General features: G+C 36.3%; 1 protein-coding gene across 9 annotated transcripts in view; it reads right to left on the reverse strand.

The window, feature by feature from the left end:
- The window catches only part of OTUD4 (OTU deubiquitinase 4), a 45239-nt gene that overhangs the window by 12755 nt on the left and 5796 nt on the right, over nucleotides 1–26688 (reverse strand). For 4 of the 9 annotated variants that reach the window (XM_025438707.3, XM_025438710.3, XM_025438712.3 and 1 more), the window contains exons 3-15: nucleotides 24450–24500; nucleotides 23424–23486; nucleotides 18394–18440; nucleotides 17592–17664; nucleotides 15660–15741; nucleotides 13782–13914; nucleotides 10992–11049; nucleotides 10641–10758; nucleotides 10488–10552; nucleotides 7802–7896; nucleotides 6504–6607; nucleotides 6189–6375; nucleotides 465–627 (exon numbers count right to left, since the gene is read on the reverse strand). In XM_025438707.3, the coding sequence (XP_025294492.1) occupies nucleotides 465–627; nucleotides 6189–6375; nucleotides 6504–6607; nucleotides 7802–7896; nucleotides 10488–10552; nucleotides 10641–10758; nucleotides 10992–11049; nucleotides 13782–13914; nucleotides 15660–15741; nucleotides 17592–17664; nucleotides 18394–18440; nucleotides 23424–23486; nucleotides 24450–24500 (1239 nt within the window). The remainder of the gene's footprint in view (nucleotides 1–464; nucleotides 628–6188; nucleotides 6376–6503; nucleotides 6608–7801; nucleotides 7897–10487; nucleotides 10553–10640; nucleotides 10759–10991; nucleotides 11050–13781; nucleotides 13915–15659; nucleotides 15742–17591; nucleotides 17665–18393; nucleotides 18441–23423; nucleotides 23487–24449; nucleotides 24501–26688) is intronic. The other 5 variants (XM_025438709.3, XM_025438714.3, XM_049094148.1 and 2 more) reach the window with 2 other exon arrangements.

The following is a 26688-nucleotide window of genomic DNA, read 5'->3' on the forward strand; positions in this document are numbered from 1 at the left end:
ACAGCCCGGTGTCTGACACACAGCAAGGGCAAGCCACAGTATTACATGTATACCACCTCTAACAGCAAACACTGAATGACAATTCTTACCGTATTAATTAGGTCCTGGTATGATCAGTAAAGGACACTAAAAAGAGTTTCCTGATTCTATAGACATATCTTGTTTATGGAATGTGAACCTCTACTGCATAACTTTAGGTAGCAAAATGTATTTCTGTTTTGGTTCAAGAGAAAATACTAAACTGGAAGAGCTAACCAACTTACTTGTCTCAACTCTGCCAACGAGTAATATTTTCAAACCTCATCTTCTTCATGAAAAATGTATAAAGAGGGGGCAACTACATGATCTTTAAGGTACCTTTAGTTTAAAAATTACTAGTCTACGATTAGAAACTACAGTCTAATATAAAAACTATATTAAGGATAGACTTCTAAAGAACTTTTAAAATCTCTTTTCATACATACGGAAAGGGCTGGGAAAGCCTGTTCATCTCTGTTCTGAATCTCGTAGAGTAAACGAGATTCTTCTATAGCTTGCTTCTCTCTGCGCTCTTCTGGGGAGAGGCCAAAATAGTTAGATTCTCGACTCGTGTGATCAAAATCCTCAGCTCTCTCACGATCAGGTTTTCTGTCAAACAAAACATTCTCGTCATGAAAAAAAAAGACAAAATATATTGAGTACCTAAAATAAAATACCTTTTTGCAATACAAATATTTGACTAATTTAGCTACACTGTGACATTATAGAACTTTTGGCAGCCTGACTAATGAATGTTTAGAAAATGGAAGTTCCTGTAGTTTAGGCCACATGACAGTCAAAACTAAAAACAGAGAAAAAAAGAAAAAACAGAACTCACTGTACCAAGTGGTATAGAAATAACTGAAAATTTTTTTCATCACGGTATAAATTTAAGCACTATATATATTCTTTGTTGTGTCATAGTCCAATACTGTCACAAAATTCATTTTCTAAATGAAGGGAAAGTTATTAATTTGGATCTCAGGAGCACTCTCATTTTCTGTACTAAGTAAAGGGCAACCATTCAAAGCAGACACGAGGACTATTCTCCCGTTTTCTGATGATACCACTGAGAGAGATGAAAAGCTAGAAAGAATAAAAATCAAAATACACCAGACTAGATACTAACTTACTAACTGCAGAGCTAAGACGGCCATCAACTCAATATAATTATGGTCTGAGAAGGATGACAAGAAATCCATGAATAGCTTAGTAGCTTATAACAAAACTCTAATGTGTTTATATGACTTGTAACTATTATAAGCAATAGGAATATTATTTCTACCATGTCTAACAGTTCCACAAGAGTAGAAATGAAAATCCAAAACATACAGGAAAAATACAATGTCACAATGTCAAGACATAATCTTCCTTTTAAAAGTGAGGACACAGGGCACCTGGGTGTTAAAGAGTTCGTTAAAAATCTGACTCTTGGGCAGCCCCGGTGGCGCAGCGGTTTAGCGCCGCCTGCAGCCCAGGGCATGATCCTGGAGACCCTGGATCGAGTCCCACATCAGGCTCTCTGTATGATGCCTGCTTCTCCCTCTGCCTGTGTCTCTTCCTCTCTCTCTCTCTCTTTGTCTCTATGAATAAATAAATAAAATCTTTAAAAAAAAAAAAAAACTGACTCCTGGTTTCGGCTCGGGTCATGATCTCAGGGTCACGAGATCAAAGCCTGTGTTGGGCTCCGAACTTAGCAGGGAGTCTGCTTGAGATTCTCTCCTTCTGCCCTGCCCCCACCAAAAAATAAATAAATCTTAAACAAAAACAAAAACGTGAGGACACAATACCACCTGATTAAAAATATATATATGTGTATATATATATACTTATATATATATATATGTATATAAAGAATATCCATTTCATGTTCTCACATAGTCCCATTTAAAATCACACCCTAAAGCAGCCCAGGTGGCTCAGCAGTTTAGTACCGCCTTCGGCCCAGGGCGTAATTCTGGAGATCCGGGATCAAGTCCCACATTGGGCTCCCTGCAGGGAGCCTCCTTCTCCCCTCTGCCTGTGTCTCTGCCTCTCTGTGTGTCTCTCATGCATAAATAAAAATAAAATCTTTTTTAAAAAATAAATAAATAAATAAATTATAAAATCACACCCTAATTTCATCAACAGAGGAAAAGAAGGCAAACTGGACCCTCAAAATCACAGACCAGTCTTCCTCAGACTCCAGAGAGGATTCAGCAAGTGCCAGGCTTCCTTGGAAAGCTAACACTATCTCACCACTGTGTCCCATCACCCAAACTGTCCACCTCACCCTCACCCATCACACAGCAAGAACCAAATCCTTCCTATTTGCAGTTAGCTGGAAAGGAGGTAATCAGCAACATTACATTATTTCAGCACTTGCACAGTGAAAGCATATGTGGCAATCCTGCGCTGATTTATTATCTCCAAAGAGAGAGACCAATACCAGTAGGAAATGAAAAAGTGAGAGATCATAAAGGTCTCACATCCAACAATAGAGTTCTTTTATTCTGTAACTAAAAGAGTTCAAAACTGATGTGTTAAATAGAAGAGGGATCCCTGGGTGGCTCAGGGATCTGGCGCCTGCCTTCGGCCAGGGCGTGATCCTGGAGACCCGGATCGAGTCCCACATCAGTCTTCTCACATGGAGCCTACTTCTCCCTCTGCCTGTGTCTCTGCCTCTCTCCCTTTCTCTGTCTCTCATGAATAAATAAAATCTTAAAAAAAAATTTTTTTAAGAAATAAAGTCAAGATAAAGTAATGGGCTTAAATCAATTGGACTATTAACTATGAAATTCCATACTTTAGTTTTAAAACCCTGTGAATATTTAATCATCAGTGGTCTCCTAATTTTGTTTCAATATAGTAACAAAATTCACTCTCAACCACAGTGAAGGCACACTACAAATCCAAGGAGGTTCCTATATAATTAGTTACAACATCAAAAAATTCTTTGGGGTGCCTCAGGTCGTGATCCTTGAATCCTGGGATCAAGTCTCCCTCTGCCTATGTCTCTGCCTCTCTGTGTGTCTCTCATTAATAAATAAATCTTTAAAAAAAATTCTTTAAAGCTTCATGTCTATGTATTACATACACACTGTCTTCTGCCAACAAGTATTTTTATATATCAAGTAGCTAACATATAAAAAAATATCCTAGGAAGACAAAGACATTTCACAACTTTCTCATTATTCTACCAATTCCTAGGAGATTGGATACAACACCACAAACACTCTAGCCATAAATTCAGTTTATGGTAAACAAAAGTATAAAATCAGCCATTTAGGGGACATCTGGGTGGCTGAGGTTGAGTGTCTGCCTTTGGCTCTCGGTGTGACCCCAGGCCCAGGATCAAGTCCTACATTGGGCTCTTTGCAAGAAGCCTGCTTCTCCCTCTGCCCATGTCTCGGTCTCTGTGTCTCTCTCTCTCTCTCTCTCTCTCTGTCTCTCATGAATAAATAGGATCCTTAAAAAAAAAAAAATCAGCCATTTAGTAGCCTATATGTATTTTCTTTAATATTTAAAACACTAAAGAGTACCTTTGTGTTCAAGGGAAAAAAATGTTTTTCTAATCTATTAAAAAAGTGAGAATTTTGTTAAAGGAAAATCTTAATTCTGTCTATGACCTTCATGTATGTACTTCACATTTTTAGGTTTCAAAAGTTAATATTCAAAATAAGCTAGTCCTCTTAGGTACTGTGCCTGCTCTGAATAAGATTCCACAGATGTTAGAGGAGTCTAATGTCCAAAAAGACTTTAGTCACAACCAGTTGATTAATGAATGACTCCAATTCTGTCTGCTGGGAGCAATAACCCACCAGGAGCCCTGAATGGCCCTGAGCACTGTTGCTCTGGCCATGCCAAGAATGCAAGGCCCTGACCACTCTTTACCCAGGCTAATTCTCAGGATTGTGTCTATACGACCAATCTTCAGAAATGAGGTAACATCCCTTCTTCTGACTGAATTTTAACCATTTGTTCTCATTAGAACTTTTGGTTTGTGAATATATATGTACTTTTTACACATATGTAAGGTATCCTTGTAGGGATACACAAAAATCTATAAACACTGGATGCCTCTACAGAAGGAAACTACATCACTGGGAAAATAGGGATAGGAAGAATTACGAGAATGAACAAACTTCGGAATGTTTCAGACTTTGAACAACATAAATTAATTTCCTATTCGTAATAGTTTGTTAGACTAAAAAGAAAAATGTAATTAATGAAGTACTGGTGTTCATGATTGAACTGTTCTTTCCAAATAGATATATTCAAATCCTAACCACTGGTACCTGTGCATATGATTTTATTTATAAATAGGGTCTTTACAGAAGTAATCAAGTTAAGATGAGGTCATACTAAGGTAGGGTGGGGTGGGCCCTAAACCCAATAGAACTAATATCCTTATTAGAAAAGAAACAGACACACAGGGAGAACACCATGTGATGACAGAGGCAGAAACCGGGGTGATAAATTCACCAGCTAGGGAACATCAAGGACTACAGGCAATAGGAGAAGTAGGAGAGGTATATGAAACACTCTCCCCTAGAGTGTTCAGAAAGAGCATATGGCCTTACTGACAACTTGATTTTAGACTTCTAGCCTCCAGACCCGGGAAAATAAATTTCTGTGGTTTTAAGCCATCCAGTTTGTGGTACCTTGCCATAGGCCCAGAAAACTAACAAGTATTTCGTGTATCTCAGCCTAAGAACCTACAACTCTACCTTGAAGATCTTCATTACATAAGCAGTCTTTAATGACAAAAAGTTAAGGGGGCGCCTGGGTGGTTCAGTCAGGCATCTGACTCCTGATTTTGGCTCACACCATGTTCTCAGAGTCCTCATAGTTGTGAGATTAAGCCCTACACAGATGAGGGTTTGCTGGAGATTCTCTCCCTCTCCTTCTCCCCCTGCACCTTCCCCAATTAGTGTGCTCTCTAAAATAAGTAAATAAATATCTTCTAAAAAAAGGAAAAAAGTACATTCCCAAGAAAGAGGACTGCCCAAAAGCCAGAAATAAAGGAACTTAAGACCAGAGCTTGGAAGCACATAAGCTGATGCCCAGGCAATTGGAAAAAGGAAGCTTGGAAGGACGAAGGCATTGGTCACAGTAACCTACAGTGGGGGCTCCAATGGCTAAATTTGCATGAAAAGGAAGGCCTCAACTAAAACACATCCTCTCAAAGTTCCTCCAAAGTGCTATATACTCCATAGAAAAGCAGATTAGGGAAAAAATAAAATGCACTGCACAGGAAAATTATGATCCTGAAGTTCATCTTGTCTCTGGATATTCAGACTAATATGCATGTTTACACTGACTTATAAAACTTATAGGCCCATTTTTTTTTTAAGATTTTATTTATTTACTCATGAGACACACACAGAGAGAGAGAGAGGCAGAGACACAGGCAGAGGGAGGAGCAGGCTCCATGCAGGGAGCCCGACATGGGACTCGATCCCGGGTTTCCAGGATCACACCCTGGGCCCAAGGCAGCGCTAAACCACTGAGCCACCCAGGCTGCCCTAGGCCCATTTAATATAAGGCACTTACCACAAACAACCCAAACTTATCAGAATAAAGTAAATTGAACATTTTGGTTAAGTTGGTTAAGTTCCTATATAAAGGGAACATTCGTAACCTAGGAATAGAAATGCAATTTGGCATTCAGTATTTAACAAAATGCAAGCTACCAGAAAACTATTAAGTGCAAGAATAAGGGATGCCTGGGTGGCTCAGTGGTTGGGTGGCTGCCTTCGGCTCAGGTCGTAATCCCAGGATCCAGATCAAGTCCCACATTGGGCTCCTGCAAAGAGCCTGCTTCTCCCTGTGCCTGTGCCTCTGCCTCTCTGTCTCTCATGAATAAACAAATAAATCTTAAAAAAAAAAAAAAAAAGTGCAAGAATAAGACTTTGCTGGGAATAAGGTCTCTCAAAACATCTGAAGAAAAATTATTCAAAAAAGATGCCTTGCCCTAAAATTACTTTGATTTATTTAAAGAAAATTAAACATTTAACTATACAGAACTAAAATCCTCACGTGGTATATTTAATCAACAATACTTTTACTGTTATAGTACAGACAAGTAAACGAACACAAAGTTGCAACTTTAAATTTAAATGCATGTAATGTGGCAGATGAAGGAAATGCCACTCAATTTATATTTCTCTTACATTCAGGAAAGTTACCTTATGATCTGTGAGGGTGTCCTATTAAGATTTTTGTGCTCACTGGAGGGTTTCTGAGACTGTGACCCTGCAGAATGACTAGAGAATGTATGTTGTCTTACTCCCGAAGGATGTTGGAGTCGAGGAGGTAGTGCTGATGGAGTTTTTATTGGCTTGCTTGGATTCTTTGGCCCTCTGTAATCCATGTCTGTGACAAGAAGCCAAAAATACTTTTTAAATAGTTTTCCTATTTAAAAAAATTCCAAGTACCAACATCCTCCCCTCCGCCCACAAAAAAAAAAAAAAAAAAAAAAACTAATTTGATAAAATCCTAACCAGAGTGGAAATTTTGTCCAGAAGTGGAAGGTTTTCTCATCTTCTTTCCTGATACGGTGTTCCAGCTTTCTGAGGGAGGTGGTTTGAGGTTCTTCGGGGAGTGTCTTCAAAAGAAAAAAACTTATAACAACAAGGTATTCCTAGTAAAAATATCTACCTAAGTATTCTGCATGAGTATTTTTAACTTACAAAATAAATTAGTTTTAGTTCTTATTTAAAAATTAAAGTACAAAGCACTTAGCAATCCAGATGTAATTCTAATCAACTAAGATGACATAAATCAAAAGCATATTTTCTAACCTAAAAAAACGGAAGACTAAAAGGCCTTAAACACAATCTAAGCAAAAGATTGGATAAAAAAAAGGAATGACTTTATTCTGTTAACTGTGATGATGATACTACAGTTAATGTGGGGAGGGAAGAGTTCTTACTATGTTAGAGAAACATAAGCATCTAGGTGTCTATTAAAAAATGATGGGATGTCAAAAAGATATTCTAAATAAGGTACTGTCTCATCCTGAACAGGTAAGAGACAGAGAAAAAGTTGTAATATAACGAACATTTGAGACAGGAAGAATATTTAAGATTAAATATGTAACAAAAGAATAAGATTTTATAAAAATAAATTGCTCAGCACTTAAAAAAAAAAGAAATGATGTGGTATCTGGGATTTGCTTTTAAATATTCAATTCCATTCCCATTTTTTTAAAAGGGGGTTAGGGAGAAGAGATTAGAAAAAGATTGCCAAACACTGTTAGTTGCTAAAACAGGGAGATCCTTACGGTGGGGTTTACTACACTCTCTTTAGATTTGTGTTATGTTTGAAATTTTCCCAGTAAAGTTTTAGGTGTGACTTATTACCCTGTTTCCTAATAGAGACAATGGAAACAAAAGGCGCTATAACATAAGACTCAACCACAGCAAGTCAACCACAGCATTTTACCGCTCCATGTGACAAACATCTAGGGAAATCTAAGTACATGCAATACAGTACTAACTGAAAATTCGAAATGAATATGGTCCCCGTCCTCCAATGCTCCCCACTTAACAGTTAGGATAGAATCAATTTCCCAAACTGCCTTTGTGAAGAATGACACATTTTAAACTGTAAGCAGCAAGTTTTTAAAATCTGTTCATATGGAAAACACAAATGTGAACTTGAGTTCTAAACGAATACATTTTCTACACATTGGCAATATCTTTGACTAATTTACAAACACACAGGGCCATTTAGAAATCCTCATGATTACAATAAGTGGGAGAGACAATAAACGCCTTAGTTGAAGAGCAATACATACTTCTTTCCAAGTTCTTCAACCAAAACTGGTCCATTCTCCGAGTGAACCCCTGGAAAGTCTGCATTAGAAAATTTTCCATTGTGATCCAACCTGACCTGTTGAACAATTCCAGAAAGAAAAATCAGTCACTTGTTTCCTTTGCATCAGTGATCACCTTTGAAATTTTTATTTTGTTTTCAATGAAAAAGAAAATGACTATACAATGTTAAAAACACAATCAAGTTCAAAAGGGTACACCATAGTGTTTTTCTGACCTCCCAGACCTCTGTACCTCTAGCCAAATTACTTTTCTTTGTTTATACTTTCAAAATTTTATAAAATGTTTCTCTCCGTAATTCAGGGAGAAGCAGGAGCACAACCTATCAAGGCTCCAAACAAGAGTGGCAGCATGCCCTGGTTCTGAACAAAAGGCTATAGCACCGCATACACCAAGGTTCTAGGCCTGTCTTTTTTATTTACCAGCAATATGACCTCTGGCAAGTTACTGATTTCATGCTTCAGTGTCCTCACATGCAAAATGGAGCTAATAATAGTACCTAGGTCATAGGCCTCATGGAGATGGAATGAGGTACATATGATATACAAAAAGGACACTACTAACTTGTACACAGCAACCACTCTATAAATGAGAGCAACTAATATTTACTATTATCTTCTCACTTTTCCAATATTTAAAATGTGTAACTGTGACCTTTCTTCTCCATAAAAATAGAACCATGACATATTCTCTAATACACAATTCATATTACCTAATAGCAAACCGACAAGAGGAAGTCTTTAGGTTTCTTCCCAGAATCAAACGGTACTCAGTGAACAGGGCACCTGCCAATCACTGCTCTAGGGGCCCGATGTAGGTAGCACTGCTGCAAGTTAACCTCCCACTTCTTTTAGAAGATCCAAGTCCTAAAGCTGATGTCTCCACCTTCATTAACCACAAAAGGACACTTTGCCTTCCTCTCTTCAACAGTCTAGCAATAAAACAGATCCTTCTGAAGTTAATCTATATCGAAAGTTTAAACTACACCTTAAATGCTTGAGTAAATAAGGATAACCTTTGAGTCACAGCAGTTTCCATCGCAGAATTTCAATTAAATTTTACCCAAATGAGAAGTCTACTAGGTATAAAAACAAAATACTCTAAAAAAGAAAAAAACTATTTCAAATATCTGCTTTACCATCTACTTTACCAACAGCACCTATGTGACCAAAAACAACTGCAACGTGAAAGGAAGCAAGCTTGATTTAAAATAACAAATAACAGTTTTAGAAATGCACCATAAGAGAAGTAATCCTCTGTTAAGGGGGAGAGAGAAGGGAGGAGAGGCCCTAAGCCCTAGATTCACTCTTCTGTTTTATCCAAGTTTTCCAAATCACTATAACAAAAGATTCCATAATTCTGTTCTGTGATTATAATACGTTTCTAACAATTCTGTAAGGAAGAACATAAATGAATCATATCCTCTTCTTCTTTTCTTTCAATACCTCAGAATCAGAACACTTTTTAAGTTCTTAAGAAAGGTAGTAGTCTGTCACTGATGCTGATATAATCCTGGTCAATCAGATACTTTTCACAAGGCACTTTACCACACAGGAAATGAGTGTTAACCTCCAAGAGCAAGGAAAAATGTCTGTCATTGGCTATTTTAAAGTAATTTAAAAAGGCAACACTTCACTGAAAACTATTTTTTATGAAAATTACCTCCAAATAATTTTTGTGTACATAGGTTGTTTTGAAAATATTAGTTTTTCCATAAATAAAAAATAGAAAAAGAACCTTGGAAATTATCCAGTTTCTCCAGCCTTGCATATTGACCCTAGAGACTGGACAAGTCTTTCTTGGGCGGGGGGGGGTTGTTCAGAGCATCGTAGGATGTTTGGCAGTATCCCTGGCTTCTACCCAGATGTCAGTAGCACCTCCCAGGTTGTGACTACAAAAGGTTTCTGCAAACACTGCCAAATGAGGAGTGAGGACTGCGAAATCACTCCAAATTGAGAACTGATCTAATCCAACATTCCCCTTTAACAACCAGCTACTGTAGACCAGTACAATAGTTTATTCAAATTAAACGGCAAAACTCCTTTCACTGCTATTCACTCTTTCTTAATCCTACAGAAAACTTTTTTGTATCTATCAAAATCTTCCAGGATGACTTTCATAAAACAAAAATAGCCTATAATGTCAAGTTTGAATCAATTTTGGTAATTTGCTAACTGTAATGAAAATATCTAAAAATCTAAGATGTTATCGTTACTTCTTTCAAACAAGTAGTATCAAACACTGACACTGTTCTTAAGGATCATTTGATGAGATGTCATGGTTTTTATAAACATACAGTTTTGGTAATGTATTCTAATGGGTCAAAAAGCTAAATATTTACAACTATTAAAATATGTATGTGAAATCTCATACTAATAACACATTCAAACTTAAACTGTTTTTTCTTAGTTCCTATCAGAATCAATTAAGATTTCAAGTAAAATCGGGGCATCTGGGTGGCTCAGTGGTTGAGGGTCTGTCTGCCTTTGGCTCAGGTCGTGACCCCGGGGGTCCTAGGGTAGACTCCCACATCAGGTTCCCCACAGGGAGCCTGCTTCTCTGCCTAGGTCTCTCATGAATAAATAAAATCTTAAAAAAAAAAAAAAAAAAGAAGAAGATTTCATGTGAAATCTTTTATCTATCACTTACTTGGCATTTATCTCCAACTTCATACTGTAAGCCAGCAGCAATGGAATAATCACGTTTTTGTTGAGCTGTAAACAATATCAGTATAATATCAAGTTGACTTAATTATTTTCAAGTGACACAAAGAAAATTTATAGAAAATATTGTTTAACTTACCTTGCTTAGACTTCAGCCAAATTTCATATTCCACATTTCTATAGACTGCTGGATTGAGTGACTTAAGAACCTTTCTAGACAAAGGGAGGCTAGAAGAGTTCCCATTGTTTTTCGGGTGCTAAACAAACAAAGTCAGGAAGTCCAATCAACACAGAAATGCTTTTAAAAACATTTTTGTTTGAGATACGTGTAAGAGTAAAATCAAAAGAAGAAAACTTAAAAAATTAGGAAGTCACCAAATATTTTCTGAACCAGATGATTCTGACTCCATTAAAATTGTACAAGAAAAAATGAAGACTAAATTCATGTGCTTATATGGAGAAAGTAGTTAAAACCATTAAATAAAAATACCTGATCACTTGACAAAGCTTTAACTCCATTCACATCATTAGCAGTTGTAGTTTTACTTCTACAAAGGAAAAAAAATATAACCACAATTAAAAGTACAAAAATGTGTTCATGAATAACTTATATTAACACCACATAAAAATCTCCAGTCACAACTAAATCCCAAATAATCAAAGATACAGTCCAGTGAGCTCATACAAGCTTTAGTGTAGGGATGCATTTTTAAACACACACACGCGTATGCATATTAAGATAAAAATCAAAACTTTTATCAGTACTTCTTTGTGTAAGGGCCAATCATCAAGAAAACAGAAACAAAACTGAAATTTGGGTAGACAGAAAAATTGAGTTTATTAAACATTTAATATAAAAATTTCCTTTCAATATGCAATGCAGATATTCCACAACAATCTAATTAGAGCAGACACAAACTAAGTAAATAATCAGTATGTGAAATGATGATCTTAAGTGCCATCTATGCAGTGGGGTGGGGTCCAGGTCGCAGAAATGATAACGCTGAGACATAGGTTTGAATAGTAAAAACTGAGATGAAGAAAGGACTTGCTAAGATGCCTTTCTGAATAAAGAATTAAAGGTGTTGATAGAAAAAAAAAATAAAAATAAAGGTGTTAATAGCAAATGACTATTGAGTATTCTGGGCAGAGAGGACAGCAAGTGGAAAAGACTCTGGGGTGGCCAAGAAATTGGCAAAGCAGGAACACAGTGATGGCAGTTTGAATGGAAGAGGAGATGAGACTACCTGTAGTCTTCTGTCCTATAATTCCTCCAGTCAATCTCTAGTCTTCAGGACAATCTCCAAACCTGTCCTTAAATGCAGCAATATTTAAGAGACCCCAAGTATCTAGTCTAGACTAAAAAAAATTGCCCATAATCCCCACTACTTCAGGATGACCAATATGACATCCTTGGTCTTTCCACCTTATTACCTAACTATGCCTATTTAGTGTACCATAATTATGCAGCATTCTTCCCTAATTGAAGTCTTACCCTCCTTAAGCCAGACATGATGCAAGTGAAAAGAAACGTTATTTATTCAACAAAAGTTAATTTTAAAAAGGCTTCCATGTTGGGAAGCCTGGGTGGTGCAGTCAGTTGGGCATCCAATTCTTAGTTTCAGCTTCAGTCATTATCTCAGGGTCATGAGACTGAGCCCACATCAGGCTCTGTGCTAAGTGTGGAGTCTGCCCAAGATTCTCCCTCTCCCTCTGCCTCTCCCATTTGTGCACTCCTGCAGCGTGTGCACTCTCTCGCTCTCATATAAATAAAATCTTTGGAGGAATAAAAGGCTTCCATGTTCCACGGGTTATACACTAGCACAGAATAAAAAGACTACACATTACAATGAACACAACTTTCCTCATAAACTTCTTCAACTTAGGGCAGCCTGGGTTGCTCAGTGGTTTAGCGCCGCCTTCAGCCCAGGGTGTGATCCTGGAGACCCGGGATCGAGTCCCCCATGTCAGGCTCCCTGCATGGAGCCTGCTTCTCCCTCTGCCTGTGTCTGTGCCTCTCTCTCTCTCTCTCTCTCTCTGTCTCTGTGTCTCTCATGAATAAATTTTAAAAAATCTTTAAAAAAAAAAAAAAAAAAAGGATCAGAATGGGATGCCTGAGTGGCTCAGCAGTTAAAGTGCCTGCCTTCAGCCTCAGGGCATGATCCTGGAGTCCCAAGATCCGAGTCCCACATCAGCCTCCCTGCATGGAGCCTGCTTCTCCCTCTGCCTCTCTCTTCTCTCTCTCTCTGTGGCTCTCAAGAATAAATAGAATCTTTAAAAAATAATAATAAGGATCAGAAAAATGTAACTCAACAAATGCCTGGTATTTCAGACAAAAGGAGATAGATTTCAAGTATTTAATAAAGAATTAGATACCCTAAAGCTTGATTCCATTTACAGTACGTAATACCAAGGAGGATACTTTCATACTCCCACACACTAGGAATAAAATACTTTTATCTTCACTAGGAATGGAACAGGGTAGGTTCTAATAGAGAGTAAATGTTTTAATATTGTTAATAAAAACTAAAAAATGTTGGACACAGTATCTAGAAACTAGACTACACACATTACACACTATTTCCTTTAATTCTTACAAATTCCCTCCTTCAAGGAAATACTAACATATCTCAATTTTATATAGAATTGGGGCTTCCTAGTGAACTTCAATAACTTGCCCCAAGTCTAGTTACTTGCAAGGAAGCCAGGATTGAAACCAGATTTGGCTGTCTATAGCCCCAAGCTCTTAACCATTACCCTACACATCCTGTGTGGAAAATAAAAGCCTCAGAGACTCTATGTTAAAAGGTGTTTGTTCACAATCTGAAACAGAGGCATTATCCAGAACTGTTCACATACTTGTGCCCTAACTTGGGATTATTTTCTATAAAGAAAGAGAAAGGCATTATCTAAAGTAAGGAAACAATAACGGTCACAGAAATAAAATGGTCATTTTTTTCATCACTGGATATGCAAACAAATGACATGTTAACCTTAAAAATTTTACAATACATACAGGCAAGGCTTAATCTATTATACACATATACATCTAGATTGTGTAGAAATAGAGCCTATCAACCAAAAACATCAACTTTCAAACACAGTCCTGTAATAAAAATTAGATTAAATCAGTGGCAAGAAAAAAGAAACCTATACTGCAAACTGCTATATCTTAGGAATACATGATACCTCAATATGTGAGGCAACTGCATGCCTCACATTCCTTATTGAACTGTTTCTTTACAGGGCACTGTATTTTAGGACTTAAATTCATTCTTACTTGCAACTGTCATCCTCTGAATCTGATATTTCACTGTTGTTTTCATCAGCTACTTCAGAGGGGTCTAGTCCCATCAAGATTTTACTAACATCAGTTTTAAATACCTTCTCATACAACAATTCATAAAGGAGAGCTGCAATTAATAAGAGAAATATTATGCAACATTAATTTTATGTTTTAACACAAAATTGACAATATCTATTGCACAGGTTTCCAAAATCCTAACTAGGGGACCTATAACATTTTATGATCAATAACACAATTTAACCAAAAAGTTACCTAGAGAACAACTAGAATTTCTATCTCTGTAATTAACTTGAAATCATTACATAAAATACTGCCATTTTAAAACACAAAAAGGTATCACAACCATGAAACAAGTATGACAGTAAAACCTAAACATGCATACTGAGCAATTACTGCATTCCATGCACTGTGCAAAGCCTTTACATATATTCATATTTAATCCCTGGCACAGCAAAGTATTATTATTCTAACAGTACAAATTAGGAAACTTGAGAATTAGAGGTCACACAACCTGCTCAACCTTAAGAGACATGGACAGAAACATTAAAATTCCTAGAAGAGGATAACTTTTCATGAGGGACTCAAAAGACAACTATCAAAAAATGCATTCTGAGCAGCCATGAAAGGAAAGAAGCATAATCAACTTTTTTTGCTTTAAATACATAACAAAACCTCTAGAAAATATAGATTACCAAACAGTCACAAAGACATTACACATAGTATCTGGGATTCTCACTTGGTTATACTGCAGTGATCTTTATGAAACTAAAAATTCATCAACAATAGGTGCCCACCCTCTAAATGAGTCCCCAAGGAGACCACCTTCTCACAGATCACCTTTCTTCCATTCCTGGTATCATCCAACCCACAGGCACTGAGAAGTACAGGTAAGGTAGGCTATGAGCTAGCCTTTCGAAAGCTGAAATGTCTAGATTTTAACCAGTTGGGAGAGGAGGACATAGTCCAGGATACAGACAGCTAGACTTTCACAACTTAAAACAGATCCATCAATTTCTAAAATTGCATTACACATTACACATATCTTTACTGATCACCACTAGCTGAACAAAGGAGGAAAAATTTGTTACATTCCTAGCACTGATGCTCTGTATGAGTGATGTGCACTTTGTCAGACAGATGATAAAGGGTAAGAATGTAGAAAGGAACTACTAGAGCAGTAATTCTCAACTTGGGAAGAAGAGGGGATTTTTATCCTTCCAGGAAATTCCTGGCAAAATGTGAAGAGATTTTGTTTTGTTTGTTGCAATGGAAAAGAGAGCTCTCTACATGGTACATGCCAGGGATACTACTAAACATCCCACAATGCACAGAACAGCTCTAAAGAATTATCCGGCCCAAAATGTCAGTAGTGCCAAGATTAAGAAACCCTGTTCTAGAGGCAAATCAATCAAATACATGCTTGATTTGCTTATTCAGATTTTCAAGCCCTAGACCAACAGCTTTAAAAACACATATGGGGACACCTGGGTGGCTCAGCAGTTGAGCATCTGCCTTTGACTCGGGGCATGATCCCGGAGTCCCAGGATCGAGTCCCCCATCAGGCTTCCTGCATGAAGCATGCTTCTCCCTCTGCCTATGTCTCTGCTTCTCTCTGTGTGTCTCTATTACTGAAATGAATTACTGCAGGAAAGAACTCTGTAATTACAAGTCAAACTCAAGCTACTAGCTCCATTTTTCCCTAGTCAAACATGTTTTTATTACAGTATTAGTATTTTTCCTAATCTAAGATTCTTAGTATATCTTTGTATACAACAAAACAGACTTGTTTGCATTTAAGACTGTATAGCTTAGAAATAGAACTCCCTATACAAACACAAGGGTGATACTCACACTGACACATTGCAGAGTTCTCTTTATACTTTATGGGATAGACAATATCATAATGATTTCCATTTGAAAAACACAGTAATACCTGAAAGGAAAAAATTAAAGACACCTTTCAGTCCTTCATTTATGAAACTTACATAGAAACTTTTATCTCAAATTTTTCTGAATTGCTAGTAATTTCCAAATAGAAAATGATTATTTTAGGAGGGCCTCGGTGACTCAGTCAGTCAAGCGTCTGATTCTTGATTTCAGCCCAGCTCTAGATCTCAGGATCCAGAGTTCAAGCCCCGAGTTGGGCTGCATGCTGGGCATGGAGCTTACTTAAAAGAAAAGATTACTGGGCCACCTGGGTGGCTCAGCGGTTGAGAGCCTCTGCCTGTCGTTTGATCTTAGAATTCTGGGATCAAGTCTCCCATTGGGCTCCCAGCAAGGAGCCTGCTTCTGCCTCTGCCTCTCTCTCTGTGGCTCTCATGAATAAATAAAATCTTTACAAAAGAAAAGAAAAGAAAAAAAATAAAAGAAAAGAAAAGAAAAGAAAAGAAAAGAAAAGAAAAGAAAAGAAAAGAAAAGAAAAGAAAAAGATTATTTTAGAGCAACCTAGGCTTTGATGTGGTCAACTATGGTATATCCAATGTTAAAATGTTACACAGCTATTAAATCAAAAAGTTCTTAATGACCTGGGGAAATGCTTATGGGATCACAAAAAATATACACAACACAATTTCAACTACTTAAAAAACAAGACAGTTAAAAGATGTAAGAAAATACTAAATACTCCAAAACCTTATTAAGATGCTTACCTCTGAGAGGCACAATCAAAAGTCAATTTTTTTCTGCTGCTTTACAGTTTTGTTTTGTTTTTAAAGATTTTATTTATTCATGAGAGACAGGGGCGGGGGAGAAGCAGGCTCCATGCAGGCCGACAGGGGACTCAATCCCAGGTCTCCAGGATCACGCCCCAGGCTGACTGTGGCGCTAAACCGCTGAGCCACCCGGGCTGCCCGCTGCTTTATAGTTTTAAAGTACTTTCTAAATAGTCAATTACTGGAGATCTCTGGGTGGCTCAGTGGTTTGGCGCCTGCCTTCGGCCCAGGGCGTGATCTTGGGGTCCGGGGATCAGGTCCCACATCAGGCTCCCTGCATGGAGCCTGCTTCTCCTCTGTGTGTCTGCCTATGTGTCTCTCATGAATAAATAAAATATTTTTTAAAAATTTAAATAAATAGTCAATTACTTATGCAAGGAGAAATAAACACTGATTTTGTTTGGATTATGTCATATTCCAAAACCTATATGGGAAAGGCCTAATAAAGAGCCAAGCACCCTAGAAACTCTCAAATCCTTTTTATAAAAGGTAGTTACTTCACTCAATTCCCCTCCCCCTTACCATAGCATGATGACAAAACACTTCAACTTGGCCTGGATGATTCCAAAACAGCTAATTAATACAAAGTTCTCTTAACAATGAATCAATTGAGGGTTTTTTTTTCCCTTTCTAGTCCTCAAATAATTTTTCAGTTGATTGCAGTTTATGACTAGATAATAACACCTCAACCAGTAAGTTATCTTTGTAAGGAAAAATATATTACTATTACCCAAGTATTTTTGGAAACAATGGCAGAACTTGCTTTCACAAGTTATTTTACTACTTGACGTTTATAGTGATGCAAAACAGTCTAGTTAATAATGTACACTAGTATCTCAAGATTTTTCCCTCTCGTGAAATGTTCTGATAGCATTCAACACAGTGATTTGTGGGGAAAAAAACAAATACAAAATATGACTCAATAATGATTAACAGGAACTTTAAATAAAATTATCATAATGTTCCTACAAAAGTATTTCAAAAGGTCACCTTAAAATTATAGCTTAGAAGGTCAAGGTGGTAAGTGTTTCTTTTACTTAAATTCTTTAGAAACACTTAGAAAAATTCTTACCTTCTCAGGAAAATTATTTTCAGTTACTTGTGAAGGAGAAACATTTGGTTCCCGATAAATAATAAAATCTTTCCTGAAAATAAAATTTAGCAATTACTTCTCAGGAAACATATTTCTTGATTTAAACATTTGTTCATTCATTCACGAAGAGCCTAATATGTGCGAAGCCATGTTCCAGGCAGTATAGAGCAGTCAACAAGATAGTAAATACAGTAAGTTGTAAAAACACCAATATGAAAGTACCTTTTTAAAAAAGTAAAACTTCAAAAAAATAAAAATAAAAAAATAAAAATAAAATTAAAAAAATAAAAAATAAAAAAGTAAAACTTCAAATACATTAACTTCAGATATAATTCTAAAAAGAGACTCTAAAATAACAGAAATTGTGAAGACAAAATTTTATACAGACATTTCAAAACGAAAAAATAAAGCATTCACCTGCTCTTCTCCCAAACGTAGTTTAATAGTAATATGGTGTTTTTCCTGTTTCTAGTGGCTATCTGATGCTACCAGCCCTGACAAAGTAGGAAATCATTCCTCTATCAAGTTAATAAGTGATAATCATATTTATAAGCCTGGAAAAATGTCTGTACTCCTTTCCAAAAATATTTTGAGAATTACAATTTCTAAATGCTGGCATATTTAATGTCAAAATCTAATTGGTGCACTTAATTTTTTTTTTAATTAGAAAAGATATTTCACAATCAAGGCATAAAACTGTTTTGCTATTTTAATAATTTTAATATAATGGAATATGCTAATTTCCCACTCACTCTTTTACTTATGTTACTACAGTGCTTACCTGTACATAAGAGAAAGGGCACTTATTTCCACTTGTCCAACCCATTCCTGTAATTGAAGAAAAAAGTTGTCACTTAAGTATCTCATACTTCTACAATACCTTAATATATACTTTTGTACAATATACCTAATGAGCTAGAAAAAGCCCAATAATATTATTAGTATTGATTATGAAAACACGTATATAAAATGGACCTTATATAACTAAAAAGCTACTTAAAAAAAATAGCCTAAGCCTATGTTATGAAAATACTCAGTAACACAAGGTGACATGATAGTTCCTATTGTTGTGTTAAGACCATGGAGTGGCATCTCCAAGTGGAGAACCTGCTGAAGGCAAGGGCTTTGTCCTCTAACCTCCTAGCACCCAGGACAGAGCTTGGAACATGTTATATGCCCAAAAAATTAGATGTTGAATAGAAGGAGAACTCAGGAATCAGAAAAGATAAAAAAGGAGTAGGTCTGTTATTTTTAGGGTAATTAAAAGTACAAAGAAAACAGTGTGCTAGCAATCTTTCTGACATGAGATAGAAATTCTATAGTCACTACAGCCCTAGAGGAGTCACTTTACATCTTTAAGCCTTTTAGAAGGAAACAGCCAGTATATATCAAAATTTTAAGTATCTACATATACCCTTTGACCCAGCAATTCAAATTCTGTGTATCTATCCTAAAGTATTTCATATGTCCACAAAAGTGTACATAAACAAAGATGTTCACTGTAGCTATTTGTAATAGTTTAAAAAAAATTTTTTTTAAAGAAAGCCTACATATTTTACTAATAGGAAAGGAATAATCAAATAATTTATGGTTCATCCACACCACGTATGACACACCATGCAATCATTTAAGAATGAGGTATACCTATATAAACTGACTTGGAAAGATCAGTCAGACTATTAAGTATAAGAAGTCAGTCATGGGGCACTTGATCGAGCCTCAGTCAGGCTCCATGCTCAGCAAAGTCTGCTTGAGATTCTCTCTCTCCCTCCACTTCTCCCCTTGCTCATTCGTGCACACACTCACTCTCTAAAATGAATTAATTAAATCATTAAAAAAAAAAACCCATTTGGGTAAAAGAAACAAAAAGGTACTTTAATACATGTATGTGCAGGTGTACGAGGACTAGAAGGATACATCCTAATCTGACAGTGGAGACAGGAAATCCAAGATGAGGGAAAACGAAGTATTTTCACTCTTTATTCTGTATTAAATCTTTTACTATAAGAATGCATTCCTATACTACTTGTGAAATTACTAAAGACTTAATATCAAGACACACTAAAAATAATAAGCTATGGTAAGTGAATGCTGCTACTTTTTCCTTTAAAGAAAAGAAATTTGAGGTAAGGAAAAGATATTTTTATCTCGGGCAAGGATAATCTTTCCCCTAGAGATTTTTCATTCTAATAGTTCTTAAAAGTTGACTCTGATTTTCAAAATGAAATGGGTACGATATATTAAAATAGATTTCTTTAAATAGGTCTCTGCCAAACAATCATGGCTTCTCATAAACTGCTACAAGTGACATTCTGCTGTAGAGAAAATCTTCACTCAAACCAGTTTGCTTATATCACAAACATAAGCTACATCTAACTCCATACAAAAGGTGTTAAATCACTTTTAAAAAAGGAAAATTATTCTATTACTGTCAACATAATATCATCTCTCAAATAATGAACTATTTTATAAGTGCTTATTAATCTCCAGAATAAATTTGTTGTAGTCTAGTTAAATAAACAATGGCTATCATAGTATCTTCTCTAACCGCGGTCAATTTTAAATTACAAAAAGTACCTATGTTCTACCATTGTCTTCCAACTTAAAGCTGTAATTTTATTTACTCATCACTTCTTACAATGTTTAACATACTTCCTTATGGTAGGTGACAATGAGCATTTCTATAAAATCTGTTTTAAACTGGACACCTGGGTGGCTCAGCAGTTGAGCATCTGCCTTCGGTTCTGGGGTGATCCCGGGATCATGTCCCACATCAGGCTTCCTGCATGGACCCTGCTTCTCCCTCTGCCTGTGTTTCTGCCTCTCTCTGTCTCTCATGAATGAATGAATGAATGAATAAATAAATAAATAAATAAATAAATAAATAAATAAATAAAACCTATAAATAAGTAAATAAAATAGAAATCTGTTTTAACTAATGAACTAGATCAAAAACATCGAATTTAAATGTTCAATAGTTACTAAAAACAAACCTTTCTAAGGATGCCATTAAGAAAATGAAAAGATAAAGTTAGAAGAAAATATTTGAAAACTACATATCCAATACAGAATTTATATCCAGTAAAAAGAATTCTTACAAATTCTTACAATAAAACCAGCATAACAAAAGATGGGCAAAATCTTTGAACAGACACTTCACCAACAAAGATACATGGATGGCAAATGAGCACATGAAAAAATGTTCAACATTAGAGAAATAAATGTAAGTTAAAACCATCATGACATACCACTACACAACCACCAGAACAGCTACAATTTCATAGGCTGACAAGACTGAATGTTAACAAAGACATAGAACAGTTGAAATTTTTGTACATTGCCAATGAGAAAGTAAAATGGCAGGGCCACTTGGAAAGAGTTTGGCAGTTTCTCATGAAGTTAAGCATAAATTCACCATATGACAGACCAATTCCACTCCTAAGTGTTAATCCGAGAGAAAAGAAAACATATGTCCACATGAACACTTATAGGCAAATATTCTTGGCAGTTTTAATCATGAAACAGTCTAAAACTGGAAAGAACTCAAATATTCATAAAATGATAAATGGACGAGCAAATTCCGGTACATCCGTATAATGAACAACCATTCATCAATAAAAAGGAGCCCAACGACTGATACACCCAACAATAACATGGATGAGTCTCCATGTGTTTTCATTAGGCTAACTGAAAGAAGCCAGATACCTAAGACTATAAACTATATCATTCCATTTATATATAGTCTAGAAAAGGCAAAACTTAACAAAGCATATCAATGATTGCCAACAACCAGAAGGTGGGAAAAAGGGATTAAGTGCAAAAGGGCACAGGGAACTTTGTGAAGTGATGGAAATGTCCCATTGTGTTTGTAGTGGTAGTTATACAACCGTATACCTTTGTCAAATCTCATCAAATTATACACTTAAAATTGGTGAATTTCACTATGTCATTTTTACCTCCATAAAGTGACAAAAATATATTCTTACAAAAAGTTTGAGGCATTTTTCAAAATGTTCCACTGGCATTTTAAGTAAAGAATAAAGATGTTTTCTCTGCAAACTGAGCAAAACATAAGAATCTATCAACTATATTTCTCTTTCATTTCATACATCAGGAAAAAAGAAAAATAAAGACATAAATATATGCTGCTAATAAAGAAGCACAGGGAGCTCCTGGGTGGCTCAGTTAAATGTCAGACCTTGGCTCAGGTCATGATCCCAGGGTCTTGTAATGGGAGTCCATCACTGGGCTCACACTCAGCAGGAAATCTGTTTCACCCCCTCCCTCTGCCCCCATCCATGTGGCATGTGTACATACATACGTATAAACAAAATCTTTAAAAAGCACAAACCCAACTGTTCAGAAGGTCCTAAAACATCTGGAGGAGAAATCTGATCAGTCTGGGAAGGGGGAGGTCGTGAAAATAAAAAAACTGGTCAGCCAGCATCCTGGGAAGGAGACCTGTCCCAGGTGCTCAAAACCATAGCAACTTCCCTCCTCCTTCTCCTACGGACTCCCAAATCAGTCTCAGTTCACACTACCTCATTTCCTCCCCTCTATCCCCTTTCTCTCCATTCTCATCATGTCCACCCTTTCTCAGAACTTCACAGCTTGACAGTCTGAACTGCTTACACAAAGATTACTATAAAAAACATGGGGCGGGGGCGGGTGGCTAAGTGGCTGAGTGTCTGCCTTTGGCTCGGGTTGTGATCCCAGATCCCAGGATCAAGTCCTGTATCAGGCTCCCCACAGAGAGCCTGCTTTCTCCCTCTGTGCGTCTCTCACGAATAAATAAAATCTTAAAAAAAAATTGTGAGATTTTTCTTGATTAAAAAGTTAATGCACAGGGGGCAGCTGAGTGGCTCAGTCAGTAGGGCTTGTGACTCTTGATCCGGAGTCATGAGTCCAAGCCCCACGTGGGGGGTAGAGCTTACTTTAAAAAAAAAAAAAAAAAAGGTGGAGGGGCAGTTAATAAACAGACTTTGTCATTTCCTTTAGAGTAAAAATCACCAAGAACATTACTACATAGAGATAACACTCTAGTGTTGCTCTTCCTGTATGTTCCATAAAATGCATGTGGATTTAACAGTCAAACCATACACACAAATCAGTTCAGCACTCCAAATTAAAAGGTAACTATGAAAAGCTCAAAAGCAATAAAATATCCAATCCTTGTCTTCAAAGAGGCTTTAAGGTAAGAGAAAAAAAATTAAAACCTCAGGAAAATGGTATTTGTGACCATAAGATGTGGGCAAAACTTATTGAAATGACAGAAATAAAAATGGAATAAGGTATGGACTTAGTGAAAAAGCCTTCAGAGGGTATCTGTCTCCAAAACTGGAGTAACATAATACTTCCTTTTTTACACTGCATGTACTGTGCACATTTTTCCATGTATTAAACTCTTTTTTTTTTTTTTTTTTAAACCATGCAATTGGTCTTCCCACCTCTGGTCTCATCCACTTCCAAACCACCTCTGCACAATATTCTTCTATTCAACCAGAGAGCCAACAAGGATGCTAGGCACTATTCTTGGTTCTCAGCAGTGATATACTCACTTCCTGCATCAAAACATTTGAAAGATTTCTCCATACCAGATACTCAGGCCGCAGACATAGACTTTGGTTCAGGTCTGGAATAGACCTGATTAGGGAATCTGCATTTTTACAATCACTTCGGGAAATTCTGATGCAGACAGTTTATAGCTGACACTTGTGAGAAATGCTAGCCTAAAGCATAAGCTCCAAACTAGCAGTGAAGGCTCTTCCATGATCCATCCCACAGCCTGCCCTCTGAATTTCTTACTCTTACCTTCGCATACTCCATGCAAATTGAACTGCTTTCTGAATCTGCCTTGCTCACAATTTTCCCTTCCTAGAAGATAGATTCTCATTCAGAATCTAGTCAGACTTCAAATACCAACCCACTACCTCTTGCCTACCTAGGTAAAAATAAAACTATGAATGCCTATAAAACCTATTTAGACTTCTTATGACCACGCTTTTCACTTCTATTAGTTATTTTTCCCTACCACAGGGAAAAGTCCTGAAAACAGCACCCAAAACCCAGTTACCTCTGCATCCCCAGAGTGTCTGTCAATTCTTGGCACTCAACAAGGACTCACATTAGTTTCAGAGAATCAAAAGGAGACACCAGTTGTTAATCAAACACCCGGTTCCTATGTTATTATTCCTTTCCCTCCCTCCCTGACTCCTTAGTTTCTTCCAGCATTCCATGTGACATTTCATGATATTTGGATCTTTATAGGGAGAATATTAGTTTTGTAAGCAGAAAAAAAATAGACAAATTATTTTAATTTCATCATGACTGAGAAAAGTATGGCACAGCAGGACTGGGGGAAGTGCCATCTTTTTCCTCTCAGTGGTTTCTTCCTCCTTCTCAAGCTGCTGATGGGAAATGGAACCTCCATAAAAGAACGTGTTTTCTCAGTGGCCTAAAGAAGCAAGCAAATCCTATACCCTGTCCATTAAGCCCAATACCCATACCAATACAGTATCCTAAATATTATCACCACTGTTATTGTAGGTTTTTAATGCTACATTCAGATAACATTATGATAAAGATAGCACAAAAAAAACAAAAAAATAAAAAAATAAAAAATAAAAAAATAAAAAAAAGATAGCATGACTCTGTCCTTACTGAGGCAACATCCAGTACACAGCTCCAACCGTTTTCCAGTTAAATGCTACCCAAAATATGCAACTAAGAAATATTTATGAAAAACAGTACTTCCATACACTGTATACCTTCTAATGAACTTTAAATACATACTTCAAAATATAAAAAATAGAAATATATTACAGAACCACTGCATACCTGTGGATTTTCCAAACGTTTTAAATACTCTTCAAATGACCCTTCTATAAACTGCAAAAAAAAAAAAAAAAGCTATCAGAAATACATCAAAACAAAAAACCTTTTCATTGTGAATTACTGAGTTCTCATGTGAACGTTGGATACAACAGTAATAGTAATATATATATTTATGTGTATACAATCTAATTATTAAAATATATAAAAATCACTAAGTAAAGATTATAAACATAGAAAAGAATTTTAAAAAGGAAACATTATCGGAAAAGATTTCCTGGACAGGACGTGGAGGTACGCAGGTACAATGTAGAGTAAAGAGGCAGTGAGCACCATACTGAGAAGACAGAAACCAACCAGCCAGCAACAACTGGACAACTTGGTGGGGAGAACAGAGTGAGAGAAGAACTCAAGTAGACACCTGTTTATAGAGGGCCCTGAGCCCAGGAAGGAATTGCAGACTGAGGGAGAAGGCAATTCAAGGTTACTGTCGGTCACATTATGAACAGAGAAATACACAAATTGATTTAGTAATGGCCAACATGGAGAACAGAATTAAAGACAATATACTAGCTAAGGAATATTACTTTACTAATACAGACATGAATATTGTCTCATAGTTCAGTCACACTAAAAACACAGATGAGAATAATGCAAGATATTTTGAAGAACCAAAAAGATTTTTCTAACACAGCCTGCTTCATTGTTTAACATAAAAAGTTTACTCAAGCTGTTTTTTGTTAGCCATCACACTAATTTAACTGTGAAATCTCTAAAAGACATTCGTCTATAACACCAAATTCAATTTTATTTACAGTCCCAGTTAATTCAGCAAAGTGATACACTTAAAGACATGAAAGTACTCCCTCCAGTCTATAAAAATCTTTTTAACATCCAAGGATTTCTTTTGAGATTGAGATTAATCCTTTTATAGATTGTGCGCTGTCAAATTCCCAGAAAGTATCCTAAGTTTCAACACATGTTTATAATAAAACAGCCATATATTTTAAATATCCTGTCAATCAGTATTTTATAGCCATATATTTTACATATCCCACCAATCACAATTCTGTATTAGGTGATTATTTATACTCTTGGGGAAAAAAATAAACCCACGGAACCACTTAAAGTTGGAAGAGATCTAAGCAGCATTCTGACACAATATGAGACCTGCAACCAATATGAGATTCTCCTTTCTAATCAGAAAGTATCCATCTAGACTCTGACTAAACACTGTCATCAAACAAACCACACACCCCACCCTCCTTCCCATGACAGCGTTTTCCAATTTTGGCCAATAAGAATTGTTTGAGGGTACTTATTATAAATTACAAAAGGAAAGTGAAACTACTTCCCTTGGAACTTTCAACCTCTGATCAAAGGCTGTTGAGGACTAAATAAATATATGCAAAGAACTTAAATAATGCCTGGCACATAGGAAGTGCTCAACCAATGAAAGCAATTTCCATTACTGTCAACAGTGTTCTACTCTCTGGGACCAATAATAATGATTAATTCACTTGTAATTTCTCTAAAATACTTAAAGAGCACTCCACCTCTCTCTACCCCTCCCCCTTTAATATTACACCCCAATATTCTTATCTATCCTCCAGATAAGACATTACCAGGTTCCGTTTTGTAGAACAAGTTCTCAAATCTCCTGATTTGTGGGCAACCCTCCTTCCTAGAATATTTATTACTATCTTTCTTATAACGTGGTACCCAAATACACCCAGAATGTCACCAGTAGTAACATCTAGTTTGAATATAGGAACACCAACCCAAAATCCAAGTTAAGAACTATTTACCTGTTAAGTTTTAGAATTGAGTTATTTGCAAGGTGTCAATGTTTTTTTGGCAGTCAAAGGGGAAAAATATCCCTGAAAGTCAGATGATGTAATTGTAGGTCATAAAACCAGTAACTGGTAAATCCTATTAAGGTTTTCAATGTAAAACGAAAACAGGCCACTGTGGCATATTATTTCACAGCCTACTACATACTACTAAGAAATTACAGTAAGTTGTTAAACAACATTCTAGTACTATCAATCATTATTTACATAATTACAGTGTTCTGATGTGATTCACATTGACGAACCCTGAAAATTAAAAACCTATAAATGCCTTCTGATAAAGGCTCAGTATTAACTATGCTCAGTATATTTCTTATACTCCAAGTCTGAAATTTTTTAAATCCATAGGGGGTTATCTACCACTCACAGAAAACTATTAACCATGACCCCCC

This window comes from Canis lupus, chromosome 15 (assembly GCF_003254725.2).
Source record: "Canis lupus dingo isolate Sandy chromosome 15, ASM325472v2, whole genome shotgun sequence".
Lineage (NCBI taxonomy): Eukaryota > Metazoa > Chordata > Mammalia > Carnivora > Canidae > Canis > Canis lupus.